General features: G+C 45.4%; 1 protein-coding gene across 1 annotated transcript; it reads right to left on the minus strand.

Moving 5' to 3' along the window:
- Positions 1–1,264: 1,264 nt before the first annotated feature.
- On the minus strand, positions 1,265–8,612 carry LOC115131142 (soluble guanylate cyclase 88E-like). Its single transcript, XM_065019069.1, has 19 exons — positions 8,493–8,612; positions 7,877–8,017; positions 7,215–7,239; positions 7,062–7,176; positions 6,693–6,827; positions 6,183–6,306; positions 5,867–5,986; positions 5,651–5,735; positions 5,437–5,523; positions 4,853–4,970; positions 4,596–4,725; positions 4,241–4,387; positions 3,924–4,070; positions 3,693–3,849; positions 3,457–3,566; positions 3,208–3,297; positions 2,145–2,303; positions 1,633–1,773; positions 1,265–1,426 (listed from the first exon to the last, which is right to left on the minus strand). Exons 1-19 carry the CDS (start codon positions 8,610–8,612, stop codon positions 1,265–1,267), a joined length of 2,313 nt encoding a protein of 770 aa, XP_064875141.1.
- Between the last annotated feature and the right edge of the window lie 2,458 nt (positions 8,613–11,070).

An 11,070-nucleotide genomic window follows, 5' to 3' on the forward strand; every position in this document is an offset into this window, starting at 1 on the left:
ATACTGTACTCTAGATCATCGACTGCATTCTTATGTCACTAGCCACTTTAACTACGCCACTTTGTTTACTTTGTCTACATACTCATCTCATATGTATATACTGTACTCGATACCATCTACTGTATGCTGCTCTGTACCATCACTCATTCATATATCCTTATGTACATATTCCTTATCCCCTTACACTGTGTATAAGACAGTAGTTTTGGAATTGTTAGTTAGATTACTTGTTGGTTATCACTGCATTGTCGGAACTAGAAGCACAAGCATTTCGCTACACTCGCATTAACATCTGCTAACCATGTGTTGTGACAAATAAAAATTTGATTTGTTTTGATTTGATTTGACAATGTATTGCCCTTTTCTGGAAATCTGTCTGTCATGGGTTGTGTGTTCTGTATATCAACATTTCATGAATAATATAGTGCAGAACAAATCTACTGCTTATGTATAATGACTTGTCTGTTCTGTGCGTTCCCTTTCCATGTATCATGAAACGGTTTCCACTGAAGCAAGCACACACACGCACGCACGCACGCACACGCACGCACACACACGCACACACACACACACACACACACACACACACAGTGTATGTTTGACCTTTAGTGACTTGCCTCTAAGTGGTCTCTATTGTAACCCAAAATGCCAATGCAGTATATGTGTGAGCGTCAATGAAAATAAGCTCCATTAGACTTGCTCAAGCTATGCTGTCACCTTGTTTTATTTCCACAGTGTTGACGTGTTGTTCTATTCTCTTGTGCAGTAGGCTATGCGTGAGAAAGGCTAACACAGCGTAGTGAACTCACACAGTGCAGCGGGAGCTAACAGTGAAAGGCCAGAATGCATTGAGAATGTGTTACAAAGTAACTATATGTGCTCTATTCAATATGTAGGAATCATATACATTCTCTTTTATGTCAGGTCAACAGGATATTATTAAATATATATGACTAATCTTTATACAGATAAAACATTTCTGGCGTTATCACAAATTAGCGTGGACTACTTCAAATTGTACATATTGTAGATTGCCATAACATGGACACATTGGACAAATAAGGCACAACAGAGCTCTGCAACAAAACAATGTCCATGGTTAAATGTTACCCGAACCTTCAGCGTATTGTAACAAAAGAAACAACTATATAAAAACATCATTTTTGTTCAAGAAAGTTATTACAGTATAACTATCATTATTTATAAACAGCCACAGCTTGAGCCTTCGCCCTAAGTGGCCTATATCACCATGGTGACTAAGGGTTCACGACACGGAGCACATGGCGCTCTTCTCTGAGCAGTGGGAGTCAATGGAGCCGTCTGGGGATGCCATGATGGAATTATGCACGTCAAACTCTGGAGAGTCTAGCTCAATGTGACTGTCCTGTAGACCGTTGTTATGGTGGAGGGCATCCTTGTAGTGAGACTGGGAGAGGGAGAAAAGAGAGAGGTAGAAAAAGAGGGGCAAGAGAAAGGAGGACAGAATGAAAGAGGGGAGTGAGAGGGGAGAGGGCAGAAAGAGAAAAGAGGAGAGCGAGAGAAAATGTGTCAGAGTCAAATCTGAACTCTCTCCTTCCGTCTAAGTGAACTCCATAGGTAACGATCCAGCAGTGTGAGCCTCACCCTTCTCACCTTGCTGACAGACATCTCCTCAGCACGGCATTCCTCCAGAGACTCCACCAGGGAGTGATGGCCCGAGATATCCATCTTGATACGGTGGGAACGTATGGACTTCACATCATCCTCATCCTCCCTCGCCACCGACGGGAACACCTGGATCAAGGAGAGAGGGATAGAGCCATGACACAAGGGATAGACCGGCGATATGAAAACAACGATTCTCAAGATTTAGCAAGGCATTTGATGTCACAGTTAAGCTAAGCCATGAGCAGTCCAGGCACAAAGCTAATTTCATAAGATTTTGATATGAGCTGAGAGTGGAAATATTATTATATTGACTATCTGCTATGAGCAGTTGTGATGTTTCATTTGATTTCTTCGCAACATAAATGTTCCCATTTAAACTCAAATTAATTCATATGTGCCCTCGGGGCAGCCATTCACAATATATTTCCTTATCTCTTTCCTTAGAGCAGAGTTATTGACAGAAAGCACCAGACCATAGATACAGTAGGCTACATTACCAGTCTGTCGTGGTCTCCACTGGTTTCAGGGGCTGAGATAGTGGCCTTACTGATGGCCTTGCTGATGGTCTGGGTCTCAAACTGGGGACAGGCAGCCTGGGCATTGCCATCCTTATCCCTCTTTCCCTTCAGCCAGTATGTCTCTATCTCTACATTACCCTGGGAGGGAGGGAGGTTTCAGTTAAGATTTCAATTACAAAAGAGGACAACAAATCACACAAATACAGGCACAGCTCATATACACACAGGATGCATAAGCAAGCATACAGACACACAGGCAGACACGCACGCACGCACGCACGCACGCACGCACGCACGCACGCACGCACGCACGCACGCACGCACGCACGCACGCGCGCACGCTCGCCGCTCGCTGTGTGAGTAAGTGATAAGAAGAGTTGGTTTTAATGGACAGCTGTGAGGTTGATCATTAAAGTTGCAGGGAGCAGAGAGCCTTTGATGAGAAAGTGAGTCACTGCTGCCTCCTGATAATCAGCTGGCTGGCTCACAAACCCTTAGCAGTCATTTACTTTAGCATTTCCTTTGGCTCAAAGACAGACCCAGTGATGACATTTAAGACCCCCACCACCAAGCTATGGTTTGCGAATACCAGTATAGGGTGAGGTTGATTGGTTAAAATAGTTGACACGCAAATTATACGACAGTTGGTCTCTCGTTCTCAGATTCTCCCACAATGCTTTAAAAACAGCTTGGAGCAACAGCAGGAAGAAGGATGTTACACAAACATCTGATTACAGAACAACTGTTTCCTTGGGCGAAAATGAGAATGTTTTGATGACATCGATTGGGAAATATTAGCATTCATTCCAGTAATTATGGTCTTAGCCCTCCAGCTGTGTTGTACGTGGGAGGGCCATGACATAGAAATATTATCACTCTAATTATATGCGTCATAATGACTTCGATTCTTGAATGGGAAGACTGAGAGTCCGTGCTGGCTTCAAATTTCAAATGACCTCACGCTGCGGACATGATGACCAGTTGGTCGCTATTAGTTACAGGGGTCGGTAAGGTTGCCATTGTGACATTGGTGACCCCTGACCTTGATGGTGATAGTGCCTCTCCTTTCGAAGATGAAGTGACTTCCCTTCAGATGCTCATAGGTAGCGCTGCTGAGCTGGATGTGCATCTCCTGAACGGGACAGAGAGAGTGAGAGAGAGGAGAGTCAGATCAGTCATATCATGATCAGTCATAGAACACCTGGATGTTAGAAATTCATCTTCATTTATCTTCTCCTCTCCCACTCCTTTTCTTTGACTCTCTTTTGACTCTCTCTCTCTCTCTCTCTACCTTGCCGTTGCTCTCCATGGCTGATGCGGTGTGGACTGTGTCGCCATGAAGACCGTAGCGTGGCATCTTATGGCCCACCACCCCGGCCACCACCATGCCAGAGTGGATCCCTGCAACGCATATCTTCTGTTACTGACCCAACTAAACACACATCTGCTTCACCAACATGTGTATACGCACAGCACACAGCCACTGAGACTCGGGATGAGAGTGGTTCCCATTGCGTCTCCACTCACCCACTCTGATCTGTATGTTGTTGCCATTGGAGGGGTCTTTGAGGTGGTCTATGGAGCGCACCATGTCCAGGGCCATGTCGCAGATGTTGTGGGCGTGGTATTTAGTCTTCTCTGGAGCCCCCGCCACCACCATGTATGCATCCCCTATGGTCTCAACCTAGGAGGAGAGAATAGGGTTAACATATTACACAAAACACGCCAAGTGATCAGTTGTCTCACACACACACACACCTTGAAGACACGGTGCTTCTCGCTGAGTGTGTCGAAGAGTGTGTACATGGTATTGAGCATGGAGACCACCTGCATGGGCGTGATGTGGCTGCAGATACGGGTGAAGCCCACCACATCACTGAACAGGATGGTCACGTCTGGAAACACCTGCAGGTGAGACGGAGACAGGGAGACAGGTGAGACAGGGAGACAGGTGAGACAGGGAGACAGGTTGACAGGGAGACAGGTGGGACAGGCTGGACAGGTGGGCCAGACGGGTAGACAGATGAGACACACACGCCACCCCAACCTTGGCCATGCTAACAGTCAATCCTGACCTCACAGGTGTTGACGGCAGGCTCTCCCTTGCGTAGTCTCTTGGCCACGGGTTTAGGGATCATCCTGTAGAGCAGATCATCTGTCTTCTTCATCTCATAGTCTAGCATCTTCATACTCTCCTCCAGTTTACTGGACTTCTTCTGTTCCTGCACTCACCACAGGGCGGCGATAGAGAGGTGTCACAGCACTGAGTCAATCTGACCATAGACATATGTCGTATCCCAAATAGCACCCTATTCCCTTTATAGTGCACTCTGGTTAAAGGTAGTGCACAATATAGGCAATAGGATATTATTAGGGATGCTTTATTACAAATCAGTAAGTACAGTACAAACAGTATCATATGATATATACCTGTATGAGAGCTCTCTTGAGTTCCTCTGACTGCTGGGTTCCTGCCAGTACCAGATCTCTACTGGAGTCATGCATACTCAGGTCGTTGATATAGAGACCGGTTTTAAACATGGCACTCAGACTCTCCATCCTATAGAAACACACACACAAGCACACACTCAATGCTATTCAACAGAACAGGACAAACCACCAATGAGTGTGTGTGTGTGTGTGTGTGTGTGTGTGTGTGTGTGTGTGTGTGTGTGTGTGTGTCTTACACAGGGGTTCCCAGAAAGATGATGGACTCCCACTCAGGCATGTATCTCATCTGTCCCTTCAGTTTCAGACAGCGACTGCCATCACCCCAGCTCTCCATAGCATTAGCACTGTTGCCATCTGAGAGGGGAGAAGAACAGCGTCAAATCCACACACACACGCACGCACACAATCATGCGCACACACGCACACATGCGCACACACGCGCACACACACGCACACGCACACACACGCACGCACACACACACGCACACACACACACACACACACACACACACACACACACACACACACACACACACACACACACACACACACACACACACACACACACACACACACAGGGGTCAGGTCAGTGTTGGTGTGAGGGTTCTAAAGCAGTGTTTCTCAATACTAGTGCCGGGGACCCAAAGGGGTGCACATTTTTGTTTTTGCCCTAGCACTAACACAGTCGATTCAACTAATCAACTCATCATCAGGCATTTGATTTGAATCAGGTGTGTGGTGCTAGGGCAAAAACAAAAATGTGCACCCCTTTGGGTCCCCGGGACCAGGATTGAGAAACACCGTTCTAAAGGATCGTGACCTTTGTAGTCATCGCCGATGATGGACTGGAAGGCCATGAGCTCCACGTCTACGTCAGCTGTACGGTTAGCATTCTCATAGTCCGAATCTGAGGGAGAGAGAGAACATACAGAACTGTCAACCTTCAAAAACCCTACGAGACGGAGGGGATAGAAGGCACTATCAGAAAAACACACAGTTCTGTGTTGCCCCCTTTAAATGTGTTCCTCTCTTACTTTGGACTCTGTTATGAAGGTTCCTCTCTCTCTTCACTGGCTCCTTGGACATGATCTCAAACAGATTGTTGGGGTGGGAGATGATCTACGTGGATTTAAACCAGATAATATGTTCAATGTCAGTACAGGACATTGAGAAGAAGAGGAGAATAGCAAACGTGTGTGATGTTTTAAGGGGTAGGAACTAGAAATGTTTGGGAACAGAAGAGGTCTCACCATGTTCCAGGTAAACTCCACCAGTGGGCGCGCCAGCAGGAAGGCATCATTGATCTTTTTCCCATCCAAGTCAGGGAAGACTGTGGCCAGGCCAGAGCCCACGTTGTGCACCACCATGTCCTACATCAAGCACACAGAGGAGATTCATGAAATATGGTATGTCTAAGCAAGGATGGCTACGTTTTACGTGTGGATTTAGCACGGTACAGTGACACGTGTTCCTTCGCAAAGAGGCAATGCTGATGCTAACGGATATCCAGATGATGTCGGAGTGGTCTTCACGGGAGGAGGAGCAGAGGAGCGACTGGTGGTTTACCTGTCTGAAAACGATGTTGAAGGGGAAGACTTCGAAGAAGAAGTCGCTGGTGATGGGCAAAATCTCCTGCTCCTCCTCGTCCTCCTTCATGATGTAACGGTAGGCGGAGTTGTCAAAGTTCAGCCTGCAGAAAACGGAAAACACAGAAAACACACCACTTACTCATGCAATGTCTACATGACATCCACACACGGTGGATGCGATTCCCAAATCATGTAAACAATGAGACTTCATGAAAATCTGTACATAGAAAAGCTGATCATGAAAAGCTGTACATACATAGCTGTACATAGATACACTCCGTGATTATCCATTGTATCCATTATCCATTGGCTTCAGTGCTACTAAGCAGACGTTACTGGGTCGAATGCACATGATACAAATGGAGGTTGATTTGTTTAGAGGGTTGCCTGAGTCCCAAATGACATCTTATTTTAATGCAGCACATTTGACCAGAGCACTATAGGGTGCCATTTGGAACACGAGGAGTGTTTGTGTAGTCTGACTGACCTCATGGTGACGTGTGAGTAGTCTCCCACCAGTTGTTCAGACAGCACCTCCACGTGGATATCCGTGTCATAGAACTGTTTCCCCATCTGTCTCAGCTGGCCCATGGCGTAGTGGAGGTAACCCTTACGCTTACTCCTACAGGGCAGGGGGGAGGGGAGGGGTGAGAATGTCTTTGGTGTATGGGTGGTGGAGTTATTCATCTCTCTCTCTCTCTCTCTCTCTCTCTCTCTCTCTCTCTTCTCTCTCTCTCTCTCTCTCTCTCTCTCACTCACTCTCTCTCTCTCTCTCTACTTCTCTCTCTCTCTCTCTCTCTCACTCTCACTCTCTCTCTCTCTACTTATCTCTGTCTCTCATCCTCGCCTCTCAGACCTGTAGTGGAGGGTGACTCCGGTAGCTGATTCCTCCTGACAGAAGAAGGTAGGGGGCTGGACCTTGGGGTAGCTGAAGCGCAGGTACTCATGGAGGTTATCCAGCCCGTTCACAATCAAAAACAGTTCAGTTTAAGCGCTACAGATCAAAAACACGCACGTGAAAAACGACCCAACACCTGGGACACACAGCAGACACAGAAAAAACAAGAGCTTTAAGCGCTACAGATCAAAAACACAGATATATAACCCTTATCAACAAAAGAAAATGCAACCACTCAGCACAGACACAACACAGGTAAATACAATACAGATCAAAAACACAGTTCAGTTTAAGCGCTACAGATCAAAAACACAGTTCAGTTTAAGCGCTACAGATCAAAAACACAGTTCAGTTTAAGCGCTACAGATCAAAAACACAGTTCCAGTTTAAGATCAAAAACACAGCAGTTTACAGATCAAAAACACAGTTCAGTTTAAGCGCTACAGATCAAAAACACAGTTCAGTTTAAGCGCTACAGATCAAAAACACAGTTCAGTTTAAGCGCTACAGATCAAAAACACAGTTCAGTTTAAGCGCTACAGATCAAAAACACAGTTCAGTTTAAGCGCTACAGATCAAAAACACAGTTCAGTTTAAGCGCTACAGATCAAAAACACAGTTCAGTTTAAGCGCTACAGATCAAAAACACAGTTCCAGTTTAAGCGCTACAGATCAAAAACACAGTTCAGTTTAAGCGCTACAGATCAAAAACACAGTTCCAGTTTAAGCGCTACAGATCAAAAACACAGTTCCAGTTTAAGCGCTAGTCCCACCTTGAGGATCCTGTCGTAACCGTACTTCCCCACGAAGCCCAGGAAATAGACCCCCCAGGAGTTCATGAGCTCATTGTAGGGGGTTCCTGTCACTCCGCTGGCTGCCTTGGCAATACGTGGGATGACACTTTCACTGTACACCTGCAAACACACACAGGTATTCACAGACAGAACCTCGGTCACTTTCACTGTACACCTGCAAACACACACAGGTATTCACAGACAGAACTTCGGTCACTTTCACTGTACACCTTCAGAGAGACACAGGTATTCACAGACAGAACCTCGGTCACTTTCACTGTACACCTGCAAAAACACACACAGGTATTCACAGACAGAACCTCGGTCACTTTCACTGTACACCTTCAGAGAGACACAGATGCTGACGGAGATCATCAACAGCAACAGACAGAACTACAGACACTGACTTTAGACCTGCAGAGAGACATTTTTGCTCAAGGCAATCTATAGAGCTCAAACTAGAAATTAGAAACTAGAACTACATATAGAGTGCTCCTGAACATTTCTAAATACTGTATCAATTGGCATATCAGGACCCCTCGAAACATAAATACATAACGGTTTTAATTTTGTGAGCAAAATGTCAAAAATCTACCTGGTGGGTGACAAAGGAGTGTAGCCTGACATCGGCCCTCTCTCTGACCAGTTTCCACACATCATCTCCATACGACTCCTTGATGAAGTCATGCAGAGACTCACACAGCAGTCCATACATCATTCACCCTGCTTCAGTCTGCACTGGGACCAAGACCTAGGAACAGAACAGGCTCAGCCCACAGAAACACAGTAGGGAAAAAGAGTTTCAGTGATCCAAGCACCTGCGACACGAGCGAATGAGATGTAGGTTAGCCAAAGACGAGCTCAAAGCCTGTGTTCCTCACACGGTTTGGTCCATTTGACTGATGACTTAATCAAACTAAAACTTAGTTGAATCCTTGTTACCAAGGTCTAAAAGCCTCAGTGTGTGCGTGTGACGCTGCTTCCGACCTCATTTGCCAGCACTTTCCTACGGCTCTGTCTAAGTCTCTTTTGAATTATCCTATAAGACTACCTTGTGTTGAGGACAGCTAGATTCCTTCCTTCCTTCCCTCCTTCCAGCCACTGTTTAATCTGCAGATCCTCTAGACAATCAGTTTTAAAGGAACCTTCATTACACAAACTCTTAGCTTCAATGGGCTCGTATTGTCCTGTTGTCAGCTGTCACTACCTGGTGGTCCTGCAGCCCACTCCACATGACAGCAGCACACTGTATAGGGGGCCAGAGGGGCCAGCCCTCACTAGCAGATGACACCAGTCAAGTGGGTTTCCCCTCTATGATCTGTGCTAAAGAGTTAAGATACCAAATGGTGTCTTGGCTGTCCAATTTTTCAGGAAAGATGATAGTTATCTGCTGAAAAACATACACTAATCCGAATGTGTCACTTTTTACATTCACTGGTGCTACATCAGCAGGTACAGGGTAACTACACTGAGCAAAAATATAAACGCAACATGCAACAATTTTAAAGATTTTACTGAGTTACAGTTCATATAAGGAAATCAGTCAACTGAAATAAATTCATTAGGCCCCAATCTATGGATTTCACATGACTGGGAATACAGACATGCACCTGTTGGTCACAGATACCTTTTTAAAAAAGGTAGGGGTGTGGACCAGAAAACCAGTCAGTATCTGGTGTGACCACCATTTGCCTCATGCAGAGCGACACGTCTCCCTCATATAGAGTTGATGAAGCTGTTGATTGTAGCCTGTGGAATGTTTTCCCACTCCTTTTCAATGGCTGCGTGAAGTTATCGAACATGCTGTTGAACACAGAGCATCCCAAACATGCTCAATGGAAGACATGTCTGGTAAGTATGCAGGCCATGGAATAACTGGTACATTTACAGCTTCCAGGAGCAGTGCACAGATCCTTGTGACACATTTGCATTATCATGCTGAAAAATTAGTTGATGGCGGTGGATGAATTGCACAACAATGGGCTCAGGATCTTGTCACGGCATCTCTGTGCATTCAAATTGATCGATAAAATGCAATTGTGTTTGTTGTCCGTCTAATGCCATACATAACCCCACAGCCAACATGGGGCACTGTGTTCATAAAGTTGACATCAGCACACTGCCTGCCCACACGGCACCATCTGTCCGGTACAGTTGAAACCGGAATTCATCCGTTGAGACCAGACTTCTCCAGCGTGCCAGTGGCCATCGGAGGTGAGCGTTTGCCCACTGAAGTTGGTTACAACGCCAAACTGCAGTCAGGTCAATACCCTGGTGAGGACGACGAGCACGCAGATGAGCTTCCCTAAGAAGGTTTCTGACAGTTTGTGCAGAAATGTTTCTGTTGTGCAAACCCACAGTTTCATCAGCTGTCCGGGTGGCTGGTCTCAGATGATCCCGCAGGTGAAAAACCCGAATGTGGAGGTCCTGGGCTGGCGTGGTTACACGGGGTCTGCGGTTGTGAGGCCGGTTGGACGTACTGCCAAATTCTCTAAAATTACATTGGAGGCGGCTTATGGTTGAGAAATAAACATTTAATTATCTGGCAACAGCTCTGGTGGACATTCCAGCAGTCAGCATGCCAATTGCACGCTCCCTCAAAAAATAAGACATCTGTGGCATTGTGTTGTGTGACAAAGCTGCACATTTTAGAGTGGCCTTTTATTTTCCCCAGCACAAGGTGCACCTGTGTAATGAGCATGCTATTTAATCAGCTTCTTGATATGCCACACTTGTCAGGTGGATGGATTATCTTCGCAAAGGAAAAATGGTCACTAACAGGATATAAACAAATGTGTGCACAAAATTTGAGAGAAATAAGCTTTTTGTACATATGGAACATTTCTGGGATCTTTTATTTCAGTTCATGAAACATGGGACACTTTACATGTTGTGTTCATATTTTTGTTTCACATTGTTACAAAGTTACATAAACGCAAGATTTTGTATGATTTATTAGGACAGACTGGGCTGTTTTCTGACAGGACAGAGAGGGGACTTTAGAGCCATTCGAATGATGAGAAAATCGATAAGCAATCTCAACTGTGATGAGATAACATCCTTATCAGAGAAAAACTTTGGTATTGATCAGTCTCAAAACAGCCTTTGGATTACATAGTTTATGGCTTTAAAAAATCAAATGGGATAAAAATAATGAGTAAAAAAAAAAAAGA

This window comes from Oncorhynchus nerka, linkage group LG6 (genome assembly GCF_034236695.1).
Source record: "Oncorhynchus nerka isolate Pitt River linkage group LG6, Oner_Uvic_2.0, whole genome shotgun sequence".
Classification (NCBI taxonomy): Eukaryota; Metazoa; Chordata; class Actinopteri; order Salmoniformes; family Salmonidae; genus Oncorhynchus; species Oncorhynchus nerka.